The sequence below is a fragment of the Micropterus salmoides genome, unplaced genomic scaffold (assembly GCF_014851395.1).
Source record: "Micropterus salmoides isolate LMB-PRFRI ecotype aquatic unplaced genomic scaffold, ASM1485139v1 Ms_hic_scaffold_10, whole genome shotgun sequence".
Lineage (NCBI taxonomy): Eukaryota > Metazoa > Chordata > Actinopteri > Centrarchiformes > Centrarchidae > Micropterus > Micropterus salmoides.
Window position 1 is genome coordinate 20,087,842 of NW_024040041.1, and position 27,794 is coordinate 20,115,635.

Below are 27,794 nucleotides of genomic sequence, written 5' to 3' on the forward strand. Positions count from 1 at the left end.
AGAGTGTGTTTTCTATATTTAATAATAAAATGTTTTGAAAAGATCCTCAGGTTCATTGCATCATAAAATATAGCATTTATCACATTTTTTTTAAAGAAAAGTTTAAGTAGTAGAATATTAAAAAACCAAACATAATATTGAAACTGCATAAATACAAGTTGAACCCATCATACCACTCCCAGAAGAACATGGTGCAGAGTTTACTGCTTCACAACAAAGTGCATACCACTGAAGTGCATTGTTATTTAGTAATCCTAATTTAACCTAACCTAACCCACCTACCACCAGAAATGAGATTTAGAAAGTCATAGCAACCACAGAAATTGAAATTACTATTCTAGTCCACTAACTGACTGAGAGAACTGATATGACAGTAAAGGAGTCAAACCTTTAAGCACTGTTAAAACAGTTTTTACAGTAACATCCCAAATTAACTGTTTTGTTTCTAAAACATAATCCACTAGATTATTTTATGTTTCAACAATCATCTGCCAGTAGTGGTTTATTTACAGCATCTTCATTGATGTGACAGGTAACATTAAAATGTGCCATTTCCAAATGTGGGGGATCACTTCTTTTTGGTCCTGGAGTCACTACTGTTGAACATACTGATCCCACGAGATCGGACTCCAACACCTTCTGCAGTCACTCCTGGCTGCTGCAACACTTTGTCCAGAGTCGTCTTCTTTATGGCAGCTGGGGAGATTTTCTCTTGGTCTGCCAAAAACTGAAGTTCCCTTTTTAGAGAAGGGCAAGAACACATAGACATTTACAACATAGTATGACACATACATATTTAGCACAACATAGCATATTAGCTTATTTTTAATCTTATCACTAGGTAATTAGTAACCAGAGAAGGACAAACTCATTGTAAGATTATTTGCATACAGCTCCATCTACTGTCTGAATTACAAACTTCAAAAAGAAATATTTCAACCTTTGGCTATTTGATTAAGACAATTAACTTAAAAGCATTTCCTTGTGTATCCCCATGATAGGAAATATGATTTGTTGGTTTGTTTTTCCTCAAACTTTCCTTGTCAACTTACCTAGTCCTAACACATGAGGCCTCTACAGCGTTGATCAGGAGGCTGCGGAAGCCACCACTCTCCATGACATGCAAGGCGTGGATGGTGGCGCCCCCTGGTGAACACACATTGTCCTTGAGCTGCCCAGGGTGTTGCTCTGAGTCCAACAGCATTCGAGCAGCTCCCTTCCAAGAAACACAAAGTAGATCCACATTAGACTAACACAGTATTGATTATGTCATATCCAACGTGTATTTCTGATCCAAGTATTGTATATTCAGACTGTGTCTTGAACTAACATCTGGCAAAACTGTATCTGAATTTATAGATTTTACAAGGACAATGAACATGAAACTGTTTACATCTGAATGGAAATGTGCCAGAGTGAGTCAAGACTGAGTCACTGCCATATGCATCACCTTGTGAGGATTTTATAAGGGTCCTATGTACAAAGACAAAGCAGCCATCAGTACACAGTAAAGTTTGGAAAACCTTAATTAAAACCACCAAAGTACAGTAACACAATGAAACCGGAACCAAAAAAACATCCAAGAAAGCACTTATATGAAACACATAAATGTGTTAAAAAGATAAAAGCTAATACCAGCAAAGCTTGGGCTCCAAGGCGTACAGCCAGTCTCCTGGGCAGGCCCATTTTCACTCCACCATCAGCAAGAGCATCTACAGCTGTAAACGCCTGAAGACGCCACAGTCATAATTGTTAGGACGACGGCACGAGGGAAAACAATCCAACACATACACAGTTTTCACAATTGCAACAGGCAAGGCAAAACTGGGAAACACACTCGACATTATATTAAAAGACTCACATAAGCAGGGCCGCTGCCGCTGAGGCCGGTGACAGCATCAATCAGGTCCTCTTCCACCTCAGTGCAGTATCCTACACTGGCCATCAGCTGCTCCAGAAGCTTCCCATCCTCCACCTTTGCATGACTGCCTGTTGCGTACACAGTGGCCCCCTCTCGCACCACCACTGGAGTGTTGGTCATGCAACGCATTACCTTTGGATCAGTGCAATACTGTTGCAGCTTCTGTAAGAGATAACAATCTGTTAAATGATAAATTGGGCTGAGAAGATTGTTTATACTGTTTGTTTTTTTTACTTTAATGAACTACTGTGGATCAAAGTTTATATTGCAAGTCACGAGAACAGTTGACATTTTACTTGCTTTTGTCTGCCGTATAATATAACCAATTCCAATGAAGTTGGGACATTGTGTAAAACGTAAATAAAACCAGAATACATTCATTTGCAAATCCTTTTCAACCTATATTCAATTTAATAAAATACAAAGACAAGATATTTAAATGTTCAAACTGATAAAACTTTATTCCATCCATCGGAATACTCAACCTAGCCTGCATGTTTTTGCATCTGTGGGAGGAAGCCGGAGAACCCACGCAGACACGAGAACATGCAAACTCCACACAGAAAGGCCAGGGCAACCGGGGTTTGAACCCACAACCTTCTTGCTGTGAGGCGACAGTGCTAACCACCGCACCACCGTGCCGCCCCATAAAACTTACCCAAAATACTGGGAAAGTTGAGGAATGCTCAAAAAACACCTGTTTGGAACATCCCACAGGTAAACAGGTTAATTGGAAGCAGGTCAGTGTCATGATTGGGTATAAAAGGAGCATCCTGGAAAGGCTAAGTCATTCACAAGCAAGGATGGGGTGAGGTTCACCACTTTGTGAACAAGTGCGTGAGCAAATAGCTCAACAGTTTAAGAACAACATACAATTGCTATGGATTTCATCATCTACGGTCCATAATATCATCAAAAGATTCAGAGAATCTGGAGAAATCTCTGCACGTAAGCAAACCCACATTGAATGCCCGTGACCTTCGATCCCTCAGGCAGCATTGCATTAAAAACCGACATCAATGTGTAAAGGATATTACCACATGGGCTCAGAAACACTTCAGAAAAACATTGTCAGTTAACACAGTTCGTCGTTATGTCAACAAGTGCAAGTTAAAACTCTACTGTGCAAAGCGAAAGCCATATATCAACAACACCCAGAAACGCCACCGGCTTCTCTGGGCCCGAGCTCATCTGAGATGGACTGACGCAAAGTGGAAAAGTGTGCTGTGGTCTGACGAGTCCACATTTCAAATTGTTTTTGGAAATTATGGACGTCGTGTCCTCTGGGCCAAAGAGGAAAAGGACCATCCGGATTGTTATCAGCGCAAAGTTCAAAAGCCAGCATCTGTGATGGCATGGGGGTGTGTTAGTGCCCATGGCATGGGTAACTTGCACATCTGTGAAGGCACCATTAATGCTGAAAGGTACATACATGTTTTGGAGCAACATATGCTGCCAGCAACGTCTTTTTCAGGGATGTCCCTGTTTATTTCAGCAAGACAATGCCAAGCCACATTCTGCGCGTGTTACAACAGCGTGGCTTCATAGTAAAAGAGTACGGGTACTAGACTGGGCTGCCTGCAGTCCAGACATGTCTCCCATTGAAAATGTGCGCCGATTTATGACTCGCAAAATACGTCAACGGAGAACCCGGACTGTTGAGCAACTGAAGTTGTACATCAAGCAAGAATGGGAAAGAATTCCACCTACAAAGCTTCAACAATTAGTGTCCTCACTTCCCAAACGCTTATAGAGTGTTGTTAAAAGGAAAGGTGATGTAACACAGTGGTAAACATGCCCCTGTCCCAGCTTTTTTGGAACATGTTGCAGGCATCAAATTCAAAGTGAGTGAATATTTGCAAAAAACAAAGTTTGAACATTAAATATCTTGTCTTTGTGGTGCATTCACTTGAACATAGGTTGAAAAGGATTTGCAAATCATTGTATTTACGTTTTACACAACGTCCCAACTTCATTGGAATTGGGGTCGTATTTTTAAGACAACATATCTTAAATGGAAATGCATGGGTCCAAGCAGCTAACCGATATCATGTTATAACTGGTGACTGGTCTGCTGAGATCAGCGTACAGAAATACAGCGAGAGCCTCATTTTAAGATTAACAATAAAGCCAGAATTTCACAAGCATTGGCCATCATCTAGAGATGAGACATAGGGTAAAATATTAATAACTACCATGTCATATAAAACTACAAATCATCTGAGATTTATTATCCTAAAATTGTGCAACATTATAGATTAAATAATGTATTTTCCTGGTGAGGATGCAAAGTTGAGTGATACAGTTTTCTACAGGTTATTTGACTTTAGTAGATGAGTGACAATGACTGCATCTCCCTGCTGGGCATCATACCCACATTACTGGTGCCACACTAGATCACCTATATACACCTCAAGGTTAATTACTGTAGATGCACTAATGCTTTAACGATGAATTAAGTATTGAGTGGAAAAACATGCTTGATTTTGTCAGTACTCTCTGTTCAGACAGTAACATGGGAGGACAGAGGGCTATCACTTGCCTTCTCTATAGAGCTGATGGTGACTCCTGCAGCACAGGACACAATAAGGTGACGATCTTCAATGTCTGGTCCAATCTCATCCAGCACAAAAGGAATGATGTGTGGCTTCACAGCCAGGAAGAGAACATCACTTTTGTTCACTGTCTCTTTGTTGCTGGTGGTCAAACTCACACCCAATTTCTGTAAAAGACATCTTTTAGTCCTTCACTGGGCAGAAGTATAGCCTACAGAGCAATTCGTTAGATGCAAGCATGACATTGAAAACAAACATATTTGTAATTAAACAGAATCACTGATGGAATACAGTACTGGTATCCATCCCTACTTATATACACCCACCCGCAGTGCCTGCACAGTGGGGAGATCTGTGTCTGGGGAGCTGGCTGTGATTCTGTGGGTGGCAATCACGCCTTAAAGGGGAAACATGTCCAAAAATCATTTCAGTGTGCAATCAACATACATCAACACAAGTCAAACCTGAATTATACATACAAGTGAGTCAAAACTCACCTGCAGCCGTGAAGCCTCTCACCAGAGCGTGCGCCAGCTGGCCCGCTCCTATGAAACCCACACTCATTCTACCTGCGTGTGTGAGTTAAAAGGGTTGGAAACATCAGGCTACTTGCTTTACATAGCCTAAACATTAACTTTAGCAGGGGTGAATTCATTTTAAGTCAAACTCGGGGTTTGCAGCTTGTTGCCTCTTTACAGCTCTGGGAACGTTGTGCTTTCGTAGTAAACAAACTCTTACTTCCTCATTAAGCGAAGCAAACGACATTTTTGAGCACACGGCGGCGGTAGCCATGTTGCTGTGTAGTAAATCTAACACGGAGTAAAAGACCTACGAATAAACTAAAGAGCCTCTAAATTAGCCGACCAAAACAGCAGCCGCTGAACTGAAACACATACACTTACCTAAATGTACAACACTGTCAACGTGCCCCAGCTGTCTCTCTCTTTACTGTAGGCTACCTGTGGAGAGAAATTTGACTGACAAGCGAGAAAGCTAGTGAGCTTGCATGTGTAGTCAACGTGTAACACGTTTGACCAATCACAGTGGCATTAGCAAATAGCTTTGGGGTGGGCTCTCCCAGTTCGTCGGGATCATAGAACACCGGCTGGTAGGTATAAAAGATTAAAAGGCATTGAAGAGACTAGTAGGAATGGAGACAGACAGGTTGAGCCAACATGTAACCAATTAACAGCCTAGATAACTAACATAGCAGTGTATCCATTGAACAACTAATTTAACGTTTTATATTGCTTTATCTTGTTAATTTATGTCAACCTAATACACTTCACATTGATTGCAGACTTACTTTCACAAAATGTTTTGTAAAGCTCAAGGTTGCCCGGAAGTGTGACAAAGGTTTTTCAGTGTTTTTCAAATGTGTTTTTCAAACACTGTACAGGTAACATACCATAAATTACTCGGGTGCATTATCAAATATTGAAATATGCTAATTTGATTTAATCAGGCTATGAATCAAATGCCATCATCTTTCACAATCAACATAAGTGTACCAATTTCAATTTTAATCTGAACCTTTGCCAACAGAAATGACTTCACTGGAGGGGCCTTTGTCTTCTGAAAGTTGAGAATAAAAGGTTCACATATCATTTAAGACCTGTTTTATACCTGTAAATGATGCAGAATTCAAAAAGACCAGCAAGACATACTCTTTGATATTTTATTAAACATGGAACATGTCAGAAACATAGCAAAAGAAGAAATATTACACTACTCTGATTGTGCTTATCCTAAATTATCAATGTAATACTTTAATACTGTTTTTACTGAATTTTCTTACAAAAATTCATGTTTCAGAAACGTTTAACCTTAGTGACTAAGCCTAATAATCTTGAACTTTTAGCATTATATGTATAAAAATTGGGGAAAACACAGCAAAATGGCTCGAAAGCCAAAATCAATCACCTTTCAATACATAAGACATACATTAATACATAAATAAATTGTTCAGCCTCTGTAAGTCTGACAGACATAACACTGTTGTTGATGTTTCAAAACATTATCTTTTACTCCCATAGGTCTGTCCTGCATGACATTTGAAGCAGAGGGATGTATTTGGTGCTTCCCAGGGTCCTCTGTGGACATAGTTGCTGAGATCAGCTCATCTGCGCACCTGGCAGGCTCTCCCTGGTAGGTCATCAGAACTGGAGAAAGGCTTTTAAGTTTGTAGCTTGGGGTGATGCTGTCAGTTTTATTGCCTACAGGCTCAATTCTAGATGATTACTGATAATAAAAAATTCTCACATGTGTACAACACCATGAGTCTGTGGATCCAAGGGAATGAGATCTGACTGAAGAGACTGTGGTGGAAGTGGCCTCAAACTTTCTGTATTTGTCTCTGAGTAGTATTTTTTTAGACGGCAGAGCTGGACACAAAGCGAATTCTCTGGGAGTAAACAAGATCAACAAAATATAGGATCAGGTTGACAATGGTGAACACTGTCACCACCAGCTTACTGTCCCAGGGACATGCTCCACGTGGGCAGTCCTCAGGGCGAGTAGTGGTGCCGTACTTTTGGTCAAAGCTGAAGATGGGCCAGATCAGTGCAGTACTGAGATAGAGGATCACAGCGAAGAAGGTGTAGACGACCACAAACCGATCAAAGGGGAACCGCAGGGCAGAGGTCCTCCCAGAAACTGTCAGTACGACCACTATCACAGTCACAGAGAAGCACAGGCTGTACACCACCACACAGTACTGGGTGGCAATGTAGTTGGTGTACTCACTGTCATTGGCCAGGGCCCCGAAAATAATGCAAGCCGAAAAACCCTGGACCACCTTGAGTAGGCCGGACACAGTGGCCATGTAGCCCACCACAGCTCCTGGTTTGGCTCGAGTTAGGAACACCTCAGCACCGTAGGGGAAGCAGCAGATGCTGGAGCAGACAGTGACAGCAATGCGGTAAATTTGGACTTCACAGCCTTCATCAGGGCACTCTGTTTGGAGGAAGTAAACAGGGTAGACCACAGAGGCGGTAATGTACATGAGTGTTGCCAGCATGGCGAAGGCCACAGTGAAGTTATCCCAGGATATTGGCATGCACGTGTGGAGCCGCGTAATATCCAAGGTGAACACTACCAGTGTGACAGCAAAGCTGAAGCACCACACAAACATGCAGAAGGTTCCATAGGTGGCGCTGTAGCCAGCACTGTGGGACACAAGGGCCATTATGGTGCAACCAAGCAGCAGCTGGCACATTCGGGCTGCACCTAAAGGTGACAGCACAGCTTCTTTGTTGAGGTAGTGTCCTCCATGAGCATCCATGGTGTGTTTTATCCCCCAGAAGCAGCTGTTTTTCTTGGTGAGACTCTTGACGTCCTGTTCTCTGTCCTGGTATCCTTGCGGCCCACTCTTTTTTTCTTTTTTCTTTTTTTATCGTCACAGACCTCACCCTTTCTTTGGTTGCCTTTTATAGATGGTCCTTAATTACAAATGTCTGTAATTTGCTTTGTAATTACAGGGATGTGCATCCAAGTTACATTTAGACACTGTTAGGTAGACATTTGTACAGCAGCATTTCATTGTAAAGGATAGTTGGAGCTTTAAATAAGATTCATTTTCTTTTCATTTTCATGTTTGTTGTTAAAGCAATGTCTCTACTTGGCTGCACAACTATCCATATAGAGTAAAGTTTCTGTAAAAAAAACACTGGTATCAGTCCTTTATCGTTTTTTAAAAATGTTTTATAGTTTTAGAGACTAACAATTTGATCCTGGTCTTACTCAAATCTTGCCTTCCATTGCTTGCTCTCTTCAGTCACCTTGTTGTCCAGTGTATCAAGCGTTCAAAGTGAAGTAACGTCCTTTAAAATTCATGTCCAGAGATCAGTCTTCTAACAGCAGGGAGAACAGGTGGACTAGTTTGTTGTCCCGTCAGTCAAGATCCATTGCTCACTGACTCGGCCCTTGTAATTTCTTCACTGTAGGCCCTTAACTGCCCGTCAAAATCACTCAGACTGTTGGCTCTGTCTCTCGCTCTTTGTCCTGCTCTTTCTGTCTCCTGTTGCCTCTTGGATTTGGTCTCTCACTCTTTCTTACTCACACAAACACACCCTCTCCTTCCCGTGTGTCAGTGTGCCCTCAGTGGATTGCTAGGGATGGCTGTTTAAATGAAAGTTTGTGCCGAGCCCAGGGTTACAGGCCTTGCCAGCTCTATAAATAGGGGGTCTATATTCCACAGAGGGGTGGGAGGCTACATGTGGCAAGAGTCGTATTTCTAGGGAGCACCCAGAGAGGCTGAGTCAGAGCTCCCTCTGTCAGAAACTGGCATTTATACGCAGTGTAATGACAGGGAGGGAGGCTAAGACTCCCATTAGAGACAAAAATTACATACACGTCCAGAGGGATGATTATGCATGAGTGGTAACAGATTTGAGTGATGCATTTGAGAGGGAAGTGGAAATGGATTAGTAGTTACTTGAAATACTTGAACCTGTGATATTAGTCTGCTGTGATTTTTGATTTACAGCGTGCATGGCGATTCTTAAAGGAACCACCTAAAATAGTTGTTTGTGGTATAAAATTGTACACTGCTGGTCAGAATTTGGGACACTTTTTGTTTGATCCCATGCAATGAATTTTGGAAATAACCGTGAAAAATATATGAATAAGAAATCGGTATATGTGAAATAAGAAATGTTTCTAGCGTCACATTCTGCCTGTCGGCTATGTTTAAGTTTAGTTTGAGTTTGGGTTTATTTGATCAGTTCAGTATCTGTTATTTAGTCTGTTGTGTTTTTGGGTTCAGTCCAGTCTGTTGTCCTGTGTCCAGTCTGTTAGTGTTTATTGTGAGCTCTGCCTGATTTGTTATCCATTTGGTTATTATCATTCTGTGTTTATCTGTTTTGTTCAGCTATCTTAGTCTGTTGTTGAATTTGTCTGTGTAATATTATTTTGGACGTGCCTTCTCTGTGTTTTGATTTTGGTTTCTCTCTTTCTGGGTTTTGGTTCTTGGTTCTAAGATTTGGGTTTTGCATCTACATTTTAATTCTGTCATGTGTTCTGTTCAGTATAGTTCACTGTGAATTCACTTACTGATCAGTTTGATATCTGTTATTTAGTCTGGGTTATTATTTATTTAGTTATTATCTGTCAGATAATGTTTAACAGTGTTTTGGTATTTTCCTTATTTCCATTCTGTTCCTTGTTGAGTGTTGTCCTGTTTCCTGGTTAGTTCTGTCTCTGTTCCCTACGCCGGTCTGTGTAACAGTTGGTCCATGTTTTCTGTTTTGGAGTTTTGTTCCTTGTCTGTGTTCTCTGTTTAGCCTTGTTTATTTCATTGTTCATTTGCAGGTTCTGTTTAGCTCACCTGCTTTGCACTCACCCTCGATCGTGACATCTAGTGTTGTATTTTAGTGGAAATGGACCGGATCCATCTTAATTAGTCTTACTAATTACTCTTACTGGGAGTGCTTTAGACAGCATTCTTGTCTTATAGGGTTTCAATCAGACAGTCTATATGTTCTTTGATGAGAACTCCGCCAAAATCTCTAGTTAAATAAAGGTGTTAAAAAGTATAAGCCTTGACTGTGCCGCATATCGGCACAGTCCTCCCGGAAAAAAGGCAGAGTGACAGGGGCTATAGATAGGCAGGGAGACAGCTTCACACAATATAATGGAAACTCTGGTAAACCCCTACTGCAACGTTACAGTAATAGATTTATCAGTTGTAGGTTGAACTAATCGATGCTCGTTACATCATCACTGTACATTTAGCCTACGTGCTACATCGTTAGCTCGCCTTCTGCTTTCTGTAACTATCTTTACTATCTGTGAATCTGTCACCGGACGCTCAGCAATGTCAGCACAGCTAAATGTATTGGATGATAACGAAACGGGTAGTGAGCTGGACCTAATATTATAACGAGATTGTGTCACACTTTATAATAATAAGACCGCAGTAAGTAACTTTACTGTAGTGTTAGTGCATGGCTCTTACTCTGGGTTGTTGTCACTGTGAAGCTGCAGTATTGTATATTATGTGGGTCACGTTAGGTACAGCATGGAGAGGTGGAGAAGCTGTGTAACTGAGTATTGGTAAAACCACAATAAACCTAAACTGAATGTTATGAAGCAAACAGCAGCAAGTCCGAGCTACTGTAGCATTAGCTGGCTGCTCCTGGCTGCATCACTGTAGGCAGTAGTACACAGGATAGTAACATGGGTCGCGTTAGCTGGTGAAGTAATGTGGAAAGCGATATAACTTTGCACCGGGTAACATTAGCAACTGCTCTGCGTTTCTCCAGCTTTACTAATTCTCACTTTGTTCTTACTCTTCATCATCTGAACCTGTTTGGTCTGATGGGCTTCAGCGCACAAACCTTTATTGTTGTTTTGCATCCTTACATGGAGCCTGTGTTTTGCTGTGAGCCGGTTGTTTTATGGTGTCAGTGGACTGCATGTCGTTAGCTGCCGTGTTGTCACTGTAGTACGAGAGAGGCTCGGGAGCACGCACAGGGCTGAATCCGACCTGGAATCCCCACATTCAAAGCAGAATAGTGGCAGACGGAGAAAACGGAGATAACAGGCATGTGCTTCATTTCTAAGTGAGTTTTGAGCCCATTGACAATAAGGCAACGAAAATTTGATTAATTTCATTGAAAAACTTAAATATAGTCCCTTTGTTTCTGATGTGATCATAGTGTGGCAACTCATCCTTTGATCCATTGTCCAATAGATTTGAAATCCTCTCCAACCAATTATCCATTGTCAATTATACAACTGTTGTAGGTTCACTAATAATGTGTTGGCCTTATGTCTTTGTCCATTTTGACTTTAATGAGGACACCGTGACATGAAGTAGTCTGTCTGCACCATGAAAGGTGCTCCAGTCCTCTTTTCCCCCCCTTAAATGAGCTTTTACCACTAAGAATGTGACATTCTTGGATCTGCAACAAAATCAGAGATTGATATGGGTGTGAAAAGATGGCTGTGGCTCAACAAAGGGTTGCGCACTAATCGCAGGGCTAGAGGCTCGATTTCTGGCTCCTCCTGACCACATGTCAATATGTCCTTGAGCAAAACACTGAACCCCGACTGCTCCCAGTGGTTAGGCCAGTACCTTGCTCCGATGTGTGAGCTTAAGTGTGAGCAGGTGATTGAAGGGCAAATTGTAAAGCACGTTGGGTAAACAACTGCGGTTCATTCATCAAAAGCCAGTGAGTGCACTGAACACAAAGACACAGTTGACTAAGGGTTATAACTTAAAGTGAAAGTGAAAATTTAAGAGAAGACTACGATGCAGTGTGGATAGGTAATGGTGAAATGATCAGTTCATCTGGATTTTTCCTCTTAGTTTTGGGTAACTTTAAATTAAAAAGAAATGCCAACATTTCTCAAGTCACTTGGCCTACTCTGACATGTTTTCCTATTTTAGAGATTGACCACATTTCTTGAGAAATGGCTGTCAGTGTGTGTACACTGAGCCTCGTGTCTATCATCACATATGTCAAAATAGTGACAAGCCATGTTGGGAGCCTGAGGGAGCTGTTGACCTTACCTCCTGCTAAAGGTTTTTGTGCTGTTAGTATAAAATGGTAATGCAAATTGTGCAAACACTACTGATACCTATTCTACTATTACTACTATTAACACAAATAATAACAACACAAATAATAACAACATGAATAATAACGACATGAATAATAACAACATGAATAATAATGATAATCACACAGCAATATTTACCTTGTGGTATATGTAATGTGTCTTTTCTTTTACGTCTCATACAAAGACATGCAATCAACAGAAAGAGAAAAAACAGCACCGTATTTACAATTTACAAAGAATCACTTCTCTGTGAAAATAGCACTTATAAATATGATTTACATAACAAAATAAATATGTAAATTACCAATGTAGCTTGTTTTCCGTTAAAAAAATATGTTACAGAATAAAATTACAATTAGTAATAGTTTTCCTTCTCTGGCGTGATGCGAAATAGAGGTCCTTTAAAAACATCATTAATAAAGACATCATTACATACAACATTGTCATTATATTAAAAAGTGATCTCTATTATGAAATATAAGAAGGGAGTTACACTAGTGAACACTTGAAAGAACCTATACAAATACTCAAAAAAATATACAATACACTATATTTGTCTCCCTTTAAATGTTCATTGCATTGATCTGAGGATTGATGAACTACTGAGGTGATTTAACATGAATGTGTACCGTATGTGCGGGTTTGAACAGTCCTCTTGTCATGGCCTGGGAGAAAGAGGTATAGATGTAATGGCACTGTGGTGTATGTATAGCTACTGATAGACCTTAAAAGTGTTTCCAGGTCCACTTTAGCACCACATTCCGCTTCAGGAAACGACTAAACTGGGGATCTTGGCATCAAAAGTTGTAATATGCTGAAAATATGCCACTTTCATTTCAACACTGTAAGGAAAGAGTTACCTCTAGAGTGGTCTTTTTTATTAATCCATGATAATCAAAACAATAATGTGAAGTGTTGAGGATTGTCTGTGTTTTTTTTCCATTAGCAAGGAATAACATCTGACATTTGTTTGTCTGGGGCCTAACTATGTAAAGAGTGTGTTAATCCAACCTGGTCAAATACCATGAACCGATTAGAGGTGTGTTGGTGTAAGTTCCCTCTCCCTATCGTTCTTAACATTGCTTTAGAGATAAATACAAAATGTCCTTCCTGATCCAGTGCTTGTCTCACCTTATCCCTGTTTCTACCTTGATGTAGTTTTTTTGGGTGTGATGAGATGTTATAACCAAACAAAATTATACCATTATATACTCTATAGTGACTATGTGACAAAGTCAGCATCTGTACGTCATTGTGGACTTTCCTTTTCTTTCTTTTTTTTAACAATGACTAAATATAATCTATATGGAAGGGTGAAAATAATATTTAAAAAAACAAAACAGCAATGAGCATCCTTAAAACTGGATTACATTCGTGATATTTTTTTCTTTTACAAAGCAAAAGATAATTTAAATGGAGAGTAGCAGAGAGTTGTGCCTTGTCATGGTGGCGTGTTGCCCCTGTACTTGTCACCAGTTGTGAGGAATGGGTTATTTGGAGGTATCAGGCATGGGAGACTGGCCAGAGAGACCAGCCAGCCCTGCTTGGGCTTAGCTTGAAGATACTGTGCGCATGTGTATCCCTTTAGCTGCCACTACTGAGCATGCCCAGTAGCTTGCTGGGGTCCATGCCCTGCTGTTGGGCCATCTTCTGCACATCAAAGCCCATGTGCATGAGGAACTGAATGACGTTCATCTCTTGTCCTGTGAACTGGTCTCGGATGGTGGGGCATGTGGGATTGCAGTGGGGCCACGGGCAGCTGTCAATCAGATGTACAGGGCAGCCTTTGGGCGGGGCCTTGTTGTTCCTGTTGTCGTGGAGGCTGCGGTCCCAGCAGTGCAGTGCTCGGGGCAAGGACGTGCCTTTAACCTGCACGTCAATCCAGTAGCTAGAACACAACACAAGAGGGCGCTGTCAGCTCACAGGTAGAAAGTCTCAAACACAAAGCCGAGGATCCCCTGATAATGACGCACTGGAAATGGTGTGAAAATTGTATTGAACTCACTTTCTTGTGATCACTTCATGTGATAGGCACGCTGGAGCAAACATAGCCCTGAAAATAGAAATAGAAATCAGTCAGTCTGAAGCTATGAAATAATCCTACTTAAATTCTCTTCCTAAAATGCAGAGACGTGGCCTTACGGGACATCTTTGAGTGTGTTCCTAAGCTCAATGCCCAGGTTTTGGATGTAGCGCCACTGGCCTTCCTGCACAGGCTGGCCTGTCAGCTGGATGTTGTCCACTGTCAACTGGGCCTCATCAAACAGCCACTGGACAACAAACACAGGGCCTATACAGAGACATGAAAGGAGAAGATTAAGATTGTAAGTATAGTAAATATCTGTTTTGGGCTTGCATAGATATGTTGGTGGAGCACACCAACATTAGCATGTACAGTATGTGCACTTTAGATAGGAATGCATGAGACCCCTAAACTCACTCTTTATTGAAGGGAAGACTCTATATCCAAAGAAACAGTTCCACTCCTCTCCTTCATGGGTTTGCCTGCACCTCTCTGGTACCACTCCTCCCCAGTACCTGATGGGGCAGGGGAAAAGAACAGGCAGGACAGGATGTATTAACCTGATGATCTTGCCACTGTGCTAAAATACCATTAGTCCAGCTCACAAAATTATTGACATTTTATGATAATATTCACTGGCTCGCATACTTGATGCCTCTCTTGATGGTCTCAGTGGGGGAACAGCTGACAGCATCCACACACTCCGTGCAGTGGTACTGCTTGTTGTCCAGGAACCAGCCAGAATCAGACAGGCCTCGCACTTGTATCCCAGTGTGCCCCAGTCCCTCCAGTAATTCTGCCACATGGTCCACGTTCAGAAGGACCCCTGTACCACCCGCACTGCACACAGAAATATGACATATTCTTGTCAGTACCTATACAGGAAGATTTTTTTAATTTGAATTCACAAGCAAAATTTTCACACACAAACATACCTGCTTCCTGCTAATAGGAGAACTTTGGCGTTGTCCAAACCTTTGTTCAGCAGGTCCTTCACAACCTCCTGAATAATCAGCGATCCCATGAAGGCATAGCCATCTACACACAACACAAAGAGAGCAGAGCTGTAGAATAACACTTGCCTTAAAGAGGATTACATGTTAGATGTGATGATGTTACATGTTACATGATCCAGTTATGTCTTACTCTGCTCTGTTTTGGCTGTTGCACCGCTCCACACATCGCTGGAGCAATACGGGATGAACCTGCACAGCCAAACATAAAGTTAAAGTGGCCAGCTATGAGTAAAAATTGAGCCTCAATAAACATGCAAAAAAACAAGTCAAAATGTCAGCTTACACCATGTTGGCATTCCACCAGTGAGGGTTTTCCTCGGGCAGTGGAGACAGGATCCCGGTGCCTGCAGAGAGAGATCAACGTGTATTATTAGCAACTCCCAGACGCATCCTCTTCTTCCTCATCATCATTATTACATGGATTACAGTTATTACACTGCAATGAGAGAGGGAGGTGTCTCTTTTCCTACATCAGCGGGCGCCAGGTAGCCCTACGCCGCAGCAACATTATGAGGGGGTATCAGTTGCAATAACACTGAAGATGAGCACAGATACATCCGATCCTTTTAAATACTGAGACCTTACAGTTGGATATGGGTACTTTTTTCACCACGTTAGGGAGTAGGGATATGTTACAGGAGTGGTGGTCATGTGAGCTTAGTGAACTATACAGGCTAACTGAGGCTGACCTGTTTTAGTTTGGGGCCACTTGGACGAGCTCATCAGTCTCCTCATGGTCTCGTATCGGCTGTCACAGTTCTCCTTGTTGAAGCAGTACCAGCCACCTGGACATAAGACACAAAAAACACAACATGGATAATTTCTCACACATATTCTTTACACTTATTCCTCATTCTTAATTTTGACATGAACAGAGAAACATAATGAAGGTAGTTAAATCAGTGCTTAATACTGACCCTCTAGGAATATCAACCACCGTCTGCTGCCTCGGGATTCTTTCAGGTAGTACCTACAAGAGACCAAAGAATAAAAAAATCAACACATGATAGCAGGTGTGTCAGTTATCCTTGACTTGCATGCAGATATAACAAAAAATATTTCCTAAAGGGTTCTTTTACACCGCATGCATTACAGTATCTCTAAACAACAGCTAGATACAGCCACATTCCACCTTTTTTGATATGACATTCTGTCTTCAGAAACACCCTCACTGTTTCTACCATCAGTGATGGTATCCAAGCATGAAAAATAAACACACGCAACATCATTGCTTTAATCAATAACAAGGATCTTCTGTTACTTTATTGATTCTCTGGTCTGTCAAAGGTGACAGAAAACAGCTAAAATGAAACTCCGCCAATATAAATTCAGTGAGCACACAGCAGAGAACAATGAGATTGTATGTATAGTTTAGACTTAGGAGACAGGTTTAGTGATCAAACAGGAGATAAACATCATCTTGTCCCCTATGCTGTTTGGTAGACGCCAGTAGATGGTATTCCACATGTTTAATGCAGAGTAGGTAATGTACCATCATGTCCTCTTCACTCTGAGCTCATCATTCCTCAGCAGTGCCCTCACACACAGCATGGATAAAATCAGCCCCTCCACCCCACCCGACACTTGACTGTGTCGACACACAGTCTGTCTTTTGCGTCTGACTCACATATATGCCCAAGACCCTGGACAAGGAGCAAATGCACGCAAGAGTGTAAGAGATGTGTGCTGTATGTTGTCAGCCCAGAAGAGGGCAATGCTATCATGATTCTCCCACGCTGCAAGACGGCGCTCATGTGAGATGCATCATCATCCTTTTTTTCCAAACAGGGTTTTAATTTAATATAGATACCAAAGAAAAATAAATCACACTTGAGGCAAATTTAAAGATTCTGGTGTGTAAAGTAGCTTTATCCACAGAAGCAAGATGCTCCAAAATGTGCTTCTGTGGTGCTGAGAGATGGGGGTTTTTTTTCAATCAGTATCCACCCGACTAATGACTAAAACTCAAGAGATTGCCAAAAACATTTCAGTGACTTTTAAAGAAAACGGACTTGGCTGAAGCTCTGAGCTGTTTGCTCAGACACTGAATCACACTTTGGCTGCAGTTAATGTCTTGTGCTATTACTGCGAGCCGCAGTCAGTGATGTAGGCTGAGGACGGTGCACTCTGCTTACTACTTCCAAACAACAAAGTGAAGGCGGGCTTGGCAAGCTGAATACGCCAAGAGGGATAGGCGCTGCATCAAACCACTCACTCTAACAAGTGCAACTCCAGAAGATGAATCACACAGTTCCACCTTCCCCTCTAGTGAATGATTTTTCTTGCTGCATTCTTCTTTATCTGTGACTGTAACAGCACCTCTCTGGGAAATACTGTTTGTAGCTGATGTATTAGCATCTCAACTGACAACAGCCCCAATAGTGAATGAAACGGCCATCTGCCAGTAACTGTCCCCCTGTGCTCTGCTGCGACCCTAAAGAGCTTTACTGCGCTAAAAGACAGCTCTCTCTCTCCCACTTTGGGGCTTAACAGGAATTAGACAGGCTAGTAAATCCATAAAGATACATCTATAGCAAAACCCATTCCAGGCAAGTCTGCATGTCCATCACTGAACTGGTTGTAGTCAAGTTGCTTTTTTATTGCTGTTCAATATATTCCTAGCAAATTAAGGGTGTCCAATTTAAAAACTGTTCTTTCATTGTGGCACAGTGTGTGTAATATTTGAAAACTTTATTCTTGTGATGCAGAATAATATGTTGACAGTTTGAGACACAGGTGAAATCCACTTTCCTTAGGCTGTGCCTCTTAAAGACAGGGAGAGATTATACCTTTCACAGCTTCCTTTTATTTAATTCAACCCCACTTCCCATAACTCTTTTTTCCCTATTATTTTTATTATTTCAGTTCAACCTACAGTACACCCATATACTCCATGCAATCATGTGGAATATAGCCTAAATATTTAAAGTCCATACATTGTTTATTAATTATATATCTGAAATTGAAATGCTTTTAGTTCCATGCCTTATCCTGCTTTAGCACAGAAATCATGCAGGCTTTCTTACTGCCAGATGGGTTTCTACTTAACAATGATGTCAACAGTGGATACCTATCCATGCAAACAAACCCATTGCTTACCTCATGGACCATAGACTAAAAGTGATTTTCCTAGAAACAAACCATAAACTACTAGGAGCCACTGGCACCAAATTACACATGTTATGCAGTTGCAAAGTCGAGCAAACATTCTGTTAAATGGCTGTAAAAGCACAATTTAGTCATACTGGGTGCAATCATCAGAGAGACAGGCAGAGAGAGAGAGAGAGAGAGATGGGCGGGGGTTTGAAAACTTGAATCTAAACTTTCTGCAGTGCAAATCCTGCATTCTAATTTGAAGCAAAGGAAATGAAGCATAGGCCATGTGGCTATCCACAAATTTCACGCTTCGCTGACGCAAAGCAGCTGTCTATCTTATCCCGACTGAACCTTATTCTGTCCTAGAACAGTGTTTCCTTCTGAAAATTATACATTTATTTTTTCATTTATATATTTGTATTTTCCCCCCAGCATTTTAATGTTTTAGGGACAAGAAAAACAACAGTTTTGAGCATTTGGAATAAAACAGCCCAAATAATGAGAACTTCTGTCTTGTACATGTGGGTTACTTCGGGCAGCAGTATGACCAGCAGGAGGGTGTGCGCCCTGCTGAAGCAACTGCAGCACAGCTGACCCTGCTCTGACCTGTTGGCGATCCAATCAGATGGGAATCCTAATTAATCACACTGTACATATGTATACTCAGTTGGTACATACCCCGCAGGACTTCCATCGTTGCAGGTGACTGATGTATTCTCCAAAAAGTTCAGTTTCATGTCGTAGTCGAGCTTCTGCGCCGAGCACGGGTAGAGGGACTGTGCCAGGTTCTTCACTTGTGTCATGAAGTTATCCATGTTCTCCTCCACGGCGGTGAAATCCAGAGGGAAGCTCTCCGTGGTGTCACCCCGGTCCGCCCGGTATGTGGGAGCAGGTGGTGCGCGTCGTGGTTGTGGGTTGCGGCCACCGCGGAACCTCCGTGCGCAAAGAGCTCCGGACTGCATCAGCACCAGCACCAGCACTGATGAAACCATTCTGATTGCTGTCATCTTATCCCCGTGTTAGATGTCCTTCCTCCAAATACAACGTCTCGTCGGGAAAACGTTTGGCCGATGGAGCTGAGAAAGAAGCGACAATTACGCACGGTTTGAAAGACGCCACAACACTTGTCATCCGCTCCCAGAAATGCTTAAATTTAACGTCAACTAAATAACAAGTGCTTTTAGATCAATCACAGGAATCTGCTAAATTATCTGGGTATATTTCAAACTTTCAAAGAATGCGCCTACAACTGCTAATCTGCCTTGTACGACTCAAGCGCTGCTGGATCAGGCACAAGCTTGAACGACAACACTCGTGCCATGCTCCTGTATTTTATTCAAACTTTCCCCCCTTGTGTGTCCGTCCAGCCAATCAGCAGGAGCGGGGCAGGACTCAGGGCATGATCAAGTGTGGCAGACTACCTCCCTTTTTAATTTATAGAGGGAAAAAATGTCCATGCCTTGGTTCTTTTGATCCGCGAAGTTTTTATTTGATGTGGTGGCTTTTATTGGCCTTGAAATGCCCATTTCCCATTCCACCGCAAATTTATGAAGTGAGAATATGCATCTTGTTACACATTTGCCTGAAAATCAAGTAAACAAAACATGTTCAAAACTCGTGTTCCGACGATATTTAGCTCAACAGACTTTATCTGGTTAAATGATTATTATCATTACTTATTATCATATCATTACTTAACTTACTTTTTAAGGCAACAAAAAAAAGTATATTGTTCCAAGTATCATCCTCATCCCCACAAAAACACACATACCCCTTCTTAAGAATCACTTTTAGTTCAGACTAGTTGAGTTGCTCATGTTTTCTTAGGGTTTTGACAAAGGGGACTTGGACACTTGTATTTTTTTTTGTTTTTTATCCAGATGGGGCCTCCAAAGATCAAAGCAACCATCACTCCCCCCCCACCACCACCACCACTCCCCTCTTCTCTCCTCCTCCCTCCCACTTCAGTTTCTTCCAAACCTTCCCGGCCTACTGTATATTTGTGGAGCAGAGCATCCTGATGGGAAGCCAGCTTTTTAACACAGGAATGCCTCGTTACGGTCGAGGTAGGCTTCCCTTGAACAGCCTCTCATTTTAAGGACACATTTAAGTTGAAGGGCCAAAAGTGATTCTTTGTCGAGGTAACACTTCGTGGTGGCTCATTCCTGCCATCAGAAACAGACAGATGTCTCGCAGTTTTGATACTACAAATGAACTACAAATGCACACTTTTACCTTTTTAATAGGTTAGCTGTTTATATGAAGGCAGCAAGCCACTAACTCTATAGCATAAAGATTTTTGTGAGAACCAATGAAGGGCACCTCCTTTATAAAAGAAAATAGGAATCCGTTAAGTTTGACACCTTACTCTTTGGGAAATGTGACTTTTGCAAAGTTGTGTCTGTCAATTAGTTCACTTCTCATTAATTCAAGATCAGTTTGATCAGTTTCCCCTCAATAATGAATAAAACAAATTATTATAATCATACCTCATATAGCCTAATAACCCAGTCAGGAAGAGCACATTCTGACTTTTTAGAAGATGCTCACAACTTCCCAGTACACAACAGTATCATAACTGTAAAACTGCAAAATCCTTGCAGCAAAAGAACCTCTAGCCCCGTGGTTAATCGGTGTGCCTAAAGGATGTCAAACTGTTCTGAGCCAGGTAAGATGGATATGAAGTCACCAGCAGGACTGATGGTATTCATTGGGAACTTCAAACAGATGCTTGTATAGATTAAAACATGTGGAAGGGCCCAGGAGGAGAGGCTCTGTCACAGATCGAGCCTAGTCACTTTGACCCATACCTCCCTGTTTTATCACACGTCATCCCCAAAAATGTAACCCTTAAATCATTCGCAGATGGATGCTGGCCTCTGACACACAGACACTACCATGAAGAGATGCCCCGGCGGTGTGTCGAAACGTCCTCTGACCCAAGTGAGTGAGAAGTGCGAGCTGCAGATGCTCGCACCTCGAGTTACTTAAATGTTTAGAGGAAAGATTCTGTGTTAAAGTTACCTAACAGTATAAGTTAGAAACACTGGTTAGCTTTGCTACTGTTGGTGCACAGTGGTTTGTTCTCTACGGTGCACCTCGTTTGAACTCCAAGTGCTAAGCCTTTCTGGATTTCACTTGTAATTCTCTCTCTCCCTCTTTCTTTGCCTCCCATAGCCTGTGTGCAGCGTAGACACAAATTTAACCATGAAGGTCCAAATGGATTAATCCTGGATTTAGGTCATTTGAAAATGACCCAGCTGTTCTGATGGCAGTCCCTCAGCAGTGCCCCCGTAGCTCCCGTAGCCCCCACCCCGATTCCAGGCCTCCTGTGAAAGTCAAAGCCTGTCTTTCATCTCCGATCAGTTGCATGTGCCCTCACAGATCCACAGGTTTTACTGCTTAAGTCTGGGCTGGCAGCATTGATCATGTGACTGTTGCCTGCCTGGCGTTTAGACACATCATAGCTCTGTGAGCGCTCTGTGTCCGCGCAGCCTGCCAGCTCTGCTCACACATCCCGATCGTCCGTCTCCCGCACGCCTGTTAGTTTTGATTTGCACATGCCGTTGTCATGGGTCCATCCGTGATCATCAAATCCCGCTAGTTGGAACTGTTAGGTCAGGTTACATCAAAGAGATCAGGAGGGATCAGCCTCTTGAAAGGGACAGGCTCTGGCTCACATCATCAGAAACAGGTGGAGGTCCTCATTGGAAGAACAAAGAGAGAGATCACCATCTATAAAACTTTTATATTCCATAGAAGAGTTTCTTTAAATTCCTTTAAATTGCCACCCTCTCCTACACATAGTGCACAAACTACACAGCACCAGCATAAAACATATGATATCAGGTTAGGGATTGTGGGGCTCAACTGCAGCTCTAAATCCCACAAAGGTCACAACAGCAAAGCCTGAGCTGAGACTTAGCGGTATTATGCCACAAAGTGTTTAAGTGTGGAAGTCTGGTAAAAGCCAGGATGGAACGGGAAGTGGAAATGTATGGAATATGACGCAGGTGTAAAGAATTAGTTGAAATGTTGTTGAACACTTCAGAGATTTTGTGTATATTGTAGTAATCTTACTTTCTCCTGTGGCTCTGCTGGTTTAAAAAAAAAAACAGCAAAAAAAAAAACACAGAGCCAGACTTTGACACTTTCTTTATTGCTTGTCACAGCTAGCAGAGTTTCTATACTGCACTTAAAAAAATAAATATTGTAGATATTATTCATTACAATATAGAGATTTTTGCCTGCGTTATTTTAACGACAGTTTCATTACCAAATTCATCATCTGACTGTAATGTTAGGGAGCTTTGACGTTCAGGCTGTCCACGCCTGTGAAAACACTTTGAGCTTCGAGCTTCTGTTCTCTGTCACTTTGAGACAAACCTCCGGAAGCAGGTCCCCTTAATTTCATGTTGAAACTATTGTTTAAAAGCCCAAAACAAACATGTACAAAGGTTTTGGGTGTTAACACACTGTGGAGTCCCTTTCATGTGCCCCCCACCATATGTTCCTGATATTACCCCGAGGAATCGGTAAACAACCTTCATCTTGACTTAAGTCAAGAAGTGCCATCTAAGATGTGGATGTAAATGGGGAGCAACGGAGAGTAAGAGAGGCAGGAGACATCTGTCGAGCAGGCTCTCATTTCGTAAGAGGAGGCCGTCTATTGGTTACAGATGATGCCCTGTTTGATAAAAATGAACTCTTTCAAGATAGGACAGCTTACACTTGGGGTCTCTCTGGCACCACGGGATAATCAAATATTTCAGTTGACAGGTCAGCTGTTTGTTGTTGATCTTTCATCTGACTGATGGTCACAAAATAGCTGCTGTTGCCTGTAAACAGTTCTGTCACGTCATTCATACTAAGCAAGATGGATGTTTGTGTCTGTCAGGGTCAGGGTACATGCATGTTTCGCGTGTTTGCCTGCATGTGTGTAGGAATGCGTCGGGGCGCAGGAGGATGAGTGAGGTGGACCCGGGCTCTCTTGGAGGTGCCGGTGCGTGAGTGCACTGCCTTCCTCCAGGAGTTTTCCATTCATGCCAAGTGCCTGAATCACCCCTTGCAATGCCCTCTGCCAGGTAGACAGAGGAGGGAGCAGAGACCAATTACCATTTGAAACCTGCTATTATTATCATCAGAGAGGCGGCAGCCCTCCTTCCCCTGCGCTTATTCTCATCTCCACCGAGACAGAAGGAGAATTAGGCTCTTTTGTCTCGGAAATGTTTATTTATACCGCAGATTTGCCAAAGGACATGGAAGAGCCCTTATTACAGGTCATGACAGTAGAGCCACAACACATTATTCATTTTCTGTCCTTTAACCTGGTAGTCTCTATATGGAATTCTTTTGAAGCCCACACCCTGCTGTAAAACATGGTCATTATTCAATTATGCGGGAGCAGTATTTGAAACAGTTTTGAGACTATAGACCTTAAAGATTATATGTAGGAACAGTTGAGAATTAGCATTTAAAAATATTTTTGCTTTATTTTGGTTATATAAAGTATACTAATATGAGAGATGTGAGAGAGTTATTGACATGCAGCATGAATCTGATGTTGGGTCAAAACTCTTGGTGCTAGTTTTTCATGCTAGTCCAAACTAAAGGCAAAACTATACAAAAAATATCCACTGAAAAGCATACCATAGTCTTGGACTAAAGTTAATCACTGTCTGGGAAATCGGCCCATAATGTTGTGAATACGCGGTATGCACTTCCATCCACTGAGCCACTGGGACACCATTAGTACACGGTACGTGCCTCATTATTTTTGACACTCTCTTAACACCAAGCAGCCGTTTTCTTTTATCCTGTCAGCAAGAAGATGAGGCTACTGTAATCAAAGAAGACAATGATCAGTGCCAGCCTCTTAGCCTGGCCTGGTACCTGCTTTGATGTCATATTTTGGTGTATAGCGGGGCAGTGGCCCATGCCAAAGAGCACCCATAGTCGCCAACTGTCTGACAGACTGCCTTTCATCAGAATGACATCACTCTGCTACTTGATTACTTTCCACGGGCTCTTCCAGGCCTGGGATTTTTCTCCCAGGAATCCGAAATCATCATCCCCGCCTTTACACCCTTGGTCTCAAAATAAAAGAAACACACATCTGAGACACACATAAGCTTGTGATGGGCTACGAACAGCATTTGAATTCAAAGCTAACAGTGCACCAACCGTTTGTACTGTGAGGGATTTGCCTAAAGATTTTGTCAGGCGTTGTTCTGAGGCATTTCTGAAGACAAGCTCAGATTGCTTTTTGGGAAGATTCTTTAATACTGTGTACTTTGTGATGCTGTAGTGAAACCAGATGGCGCTCAATAAATATTAATAGGCAAAATGAAGAGACAAAATGAAACGTGGAAAATAAAAACAAAAACACTGTACACACTGCAGTCTTTGAACTCAACATTTCCCCTTCCTTGAGTTTCCCTCCATGGGGGAGGGAGCAGTGATAAATTACAAGGTAGAACCTGAAGTGTTTGCTTTTGGAGGAAACTGCCGTGTGAGGCGGATATTTATAACCAACTTCTCTGGCTGGCAGTATTGCCACTCTGCCCGGCGTCGGCTTCACAGGACCTCTGTCTGTCTTCACCTGTAGGTCAGGAGCAGACTGCCTCTCGTCCCCACATCATACAGACTCTCCTGCAGATACACCAAGGATCAAGAGGTGCCTGCGGGCCCCTGACCATCCTCTGACTGGAGACTGGAAGAGTTTGGGATTTTCAAAAGCAAAAATGTTTCAAAGGATTAGAGAGTGTTTGTTTATTCTCAGTGGGGAGGATGTAGAGAATGACTGCATATCTTCAAGAGGCTGAAGTGGGATAGACAGTACATAACTCATGTGGTTGCCAAGTCCGCACTGCTCTTTGATGTATTCAAATGCATACAGCAACATATCCTCTTACAAACACCAGTAGGTATAATTATCGTCGTGTGATCTAATTAGAAACATGGACTGAGATATATTGCAGTCAATTTAACCAAGGTAGTGTACTACTTCCTACAAAGCCACCTAAGCCATTGAAATCTGTACGTCTTCCCACAAAGATCTCATCTTTGCTTACGAGGTCACTGTGGTCGGCCAGTGGAAACATTTATTCAAAACAAGGTAACATATCTGTTTGGGAATATACGGCACCCACTTCCCTTTCTCCTGTGGCAGGAAGAAGGTGGTCATTTGTGGGAAGAAGAAAGTGTTACTCAGGCTTTACTCACAAAGAGTGCAAGATGAGCAGTCATCGGGACACATCATCTTGTTTTTGTGATGACTAATGAGCAGATTGCTACCAGCACCTTTCGCTATGTCTATCTGGTTTTGATCTGTTAATAATTCACATCATAGGAATCAGGGGATAGGGGTTCCGTTTGGACACTTCCTGAAAAAGAGCGGGGAAGAGTTTTGAGCTAGATAGAGATTATTTGTCAATCTATGAGTAATTTCACGTTTTCCTCTTCACAGTAGGTCTGTAGACTGAGAAAATTATGGATCTAAATAAAGAAAAAGTAGAACAGAATACTAGGCACTGCTACCATCAAGTAATCTTCTTAAAGTGAGGACTACAAACACAATTAAGGCAAAACAGAAAAAGTTTGATGAAATGAAATTCTGCCAAAGTGAATGCCTTCACATCTGGGGGACAGGTGTAGGCTTATTTCTCATGTGTCAGAACTTTCTCCTTAATTTACTCATTTGAAAGTCCACAAAAGTAAGAGTGAAGCGGCCGGGTGCCTCTGGATTTCATGCGGGACAGGATTTGAGTGTTAGAGCAACCAAAAGGCATAGTTTAGTCCCTCTAAAATGAGGTCATGCCAGGCAGGTAGGGGAGAGGACAACTGTAACGTGTCTGAAGCGTAACCTGTTCTCCGGCCCTCGCTTTGAAAACCAGATGAACATCGGCTGCGGCCCTGAAGTCATTACACCTTCAAAGTTAATTAACACATGGATTTTGTTTGGGCCCGATGAGCCCCAGATTATGAAGGTACAGATGGTCAGGGGGGTGGACGATAGAGACCAAGAGCAAGGTGTGCTTGGATGTGCTTTCATGTCAGCAGGAAGTGCTTGACCCCTGGCCCCCTCCTGACCTCAAATCTAGGCTGTCAACGCCACTTCCTTGAGTGCCCTGTAAAGATTAACATGTGGACAGAGACAAGGGGCCTTCGAACCCCTGCTTGATGTGCAAGAGGACCCAGCTGGCATCGCTGCCCTGCAACACCTTTTGCCAGTTATGTTAATATAAGGTTATATAAGATCAAAGGATTGTTTAATCTATTTTTACTGAGGGCTGGTGAATTAAACTGCAACATTATTTTGTGCATACTGTAAGAGCATGGGAGCTGGAGATCAGAACGGTGTTTGATAACCTTCGTCGCCATCGGCGGGATTGTTTCTGCTTTGATTTAATGTTTCAAGCTTCTGTTTCACTTTGTGCTAAAAACTGCCACCTGGTGTATTTCTCAAGGTGGTAAATAGCAGCACTTCCTCCTTTTGCCATCAAAGGGAAGGAGGTCTTACCTTGACCTTGGAGCCACTTTACCCTTCAACCCCTCTGATCTCTCTTCCAGTACAGTTACTATACAGGGAGCCTGTGTAGCATCATGTATAGAAAGGTATTTTGAGTCATCACTTTAATACCACAATAGTATTCATCTGTGATCAATTCTGTTTTAGTAGCAGACCTTTAGAGTAAAGTAAAGTCTGACATTTTGGGACAGTTATTTTCTGTGTTTAGTTGAATGAAAAGGTTGATACCACTCTCATGTCGGTATGTGAAGTAGGAAGCTACCACCAGTGGCTGGCTAATTTAGCTTAGCAGAAAGACCTGAAATGGGGGAAAACGCTAGGCTAGCTCTGTCAAAAGGTAACAAAACACACCTACCAGCACCTCTTAAGCTTATTAATTAATAGCCTAGCTTATATTTTGTTTGTTTAATCTGAACAAAAACTGTTTAAATGTAAAATCAGCGATTTACTAGTTCTCAGGAGGTGGCCAAGAAACAGTTCGGCATTTTTACCCCGCTTAAAACTATGAATTTAAATTTTTACACCTCAGCTTTTGTACAGATTAAAGAAACGAGATGTTGATTTGTGAGATTTGAGGCTCTGGTTGGTCGATTGTGTTACCTTTCAACAGAGCCAGGCTAGCCGTTTCCCCATTTCCAGTCTCGGGGCTAAGGTAAATTAGCTGGCTGCTGGTGTCATCTTCATATTTACTGTACAGTCAAGAGAGCAGTATCATCTTCTCACCTAACTCTCAGCAGTTTTTCCAAAGGGTTCCTTTAACTTCGCTTTTACTCTGAATCCCTTTTTACTCAGTGTAATTAAATAAAATGTCCACATTATAAAGCAGGAGTAATGGACTGTATTTATTATCAAATGGTATCTTTACAACAAATCCTGATTGGTACTGGTGCACTGATGCTTCATTATGTTATTATAGTCTGGGTCACTATGAGCTTTTGATTCTGTGTGACAAAAATTTTAAACATCCAGTGTGAGGGCTGAGTAACACTAAACTTAGGACAGACAAATTTCTTGGACACATGGATACTATGATTCTGAAATCAAAGTATGTCAACCCGTAAATGCATCAGATGATGTTAAGATTCAG

At 42.0% G+C, this 27,794-nt stretch overlaps 3 protein-coding genes across 4 annotated transcripts; all 3 read right to left on the reverse strand.

Moving 5' to 3' along the window:
• Window positions 1-4: 4 nt before the first annotated feature.
• pycr1a (pyrroline-5-carboxylate reductase 1a) lies at window positions 5-5,516 on the reverse strand. 2 transcript variants are annotated; one of them, XM_038701246.1, is made up of 9 exons: window positions 5,379-5,516; window positions 4,974-5,045; window positions 4,803-4,873; window positions 4,464-4,643; window positions 1,862-2,083; window positions 1,636-1,728; window positions 1,451-1,473; window positions 1,053-1,216; window positions 691-737 (listed from the first exon to the last, which is right to left on the reverse strand). In XM_038701246.1, exons 2-8 carry the CDS (start codon window positions 5,038-5,040, stop codon window positions 1,087-1,089), a joined length of 786 nt encoding a protein of 261 aa, XP_038557174.1. In that variant the 5' UTR covers window positions 5,041-5,045; window positions 5,379-5,516; the 3' UTR covers window positions 691-737; window positions 1,053-1,086. The 2 variants fall into 2 exon arrangements, with proteins under 2 accessions (XP_038557164.1, XP_038557174.1); XM_038701236.1 differs by lacking the exon at window positions 1,451-1,473 and having other exon boundaries at window positions 5-737; window positions 5,379-5,514.
• Window positions 5,517-6,041: 525 nt separating this feature from the next.
• LOC119890166 (myeloid-associated differentiation marker-like protein 2) lies at window positions 6,042-8,600 on the reverse strand. The gene has a single exon (XM_038701279.1). It carries the CDS (start codon window positions 7,757-7,759, stop codon window positions 6,848-6,850), a length of 912 nt encoding a protein of 303 aa, XP_038557207.1. The 5' UTR covers window positions 7,760-8,600; the 3' UTR covers window positions 6,042-6,847.
• Window positions 8,601-12,175: 3,575 nt separating this feature from the next.
• notum1a (notum, palmitoleoyl-protein carboxylesterase a) lies at window positions 12,176-19,466 on the reverse strand. The gene is made up of 11 exons (XM_038701290.1): window positions 18,856-19,466; window positions 15,999-16,051; window positions 15,771-15,866; window positions 15,365-15,425; window positions 15,212-15,270; window positions 15,001-15,103; window positions 14,714-14,905; window positions 14,483-14,580; window positions 14,185-14,332; window positions 14,048-14,095; window positions 12,176-13,930 (listed from the first exon to the last, which is right to left on the reverse strand). Exons 1-11 carry the CDS (start codon window positions 19,182-19,184, stop codon window positions 13,627-13,629), a joined length of 1,491 nt encoding a protein of 496 aa, XP_038557218.1. The 5' UTR covers window positions 19,185-19,466; the 3' UTR covers window positions 12,176-13,626.
• Window positions 19,467-27,794: the final 8,328 nt, after the last annotated feature.

Bases quoted from the DNA above. Each gene is read 5' to 3' on its own strand.
- pycr1a (XM_038701236.1), bottom strand. From the start codon at position 5,040: ATGAGTGTGGGTTTCATAGGAGCGGGCCAGCTGGCGCACGCTCTGGTG. The intron at 2,084-4,463 runs GCAAGTGATAGC...TATCTCTTACAG, and splicing joins CCATCAGCTCTATAGAGAAG to AAGCTGCAACAGTATTGCAC. The intron at 1,217-1,635 runs GTATTAGCTTTT...GTTTCTTGGAAG, and splicing joins TTGGAGCCCAAGCTTTGCTG to GGAGCTGCTCGAATGCTGTT.
- LOC119890166 (XM_038701279.1), bottom strand. From the start codon at position 7,759: ATGGATGCTCATGGAGGACACTACCTCAACAAAGAAGCTGTGCTGTCA.
- notum1a (XM_038701290.1), bottom strand. From the start codon at position 19,184: ATGACAGCAATCAGAATGGTTTCATCAGTGCTGGTGCTGGTGCTGATG. The intron at 15,867-15,998 runs GTCAGTATTAAG...TCTTATGTCCAG, and splicing joins GTGGTTGATATTCCTAGAGG to GTGGCTGGTACTGCTTCAAC. The intron at 14,096-14,184 runs GTAAGGCCACGT...TTCTATTTTCAG, and splicing joins AACACACTCAAAGATGTCCC to GGCTATGTTTGCTCCAGCGT.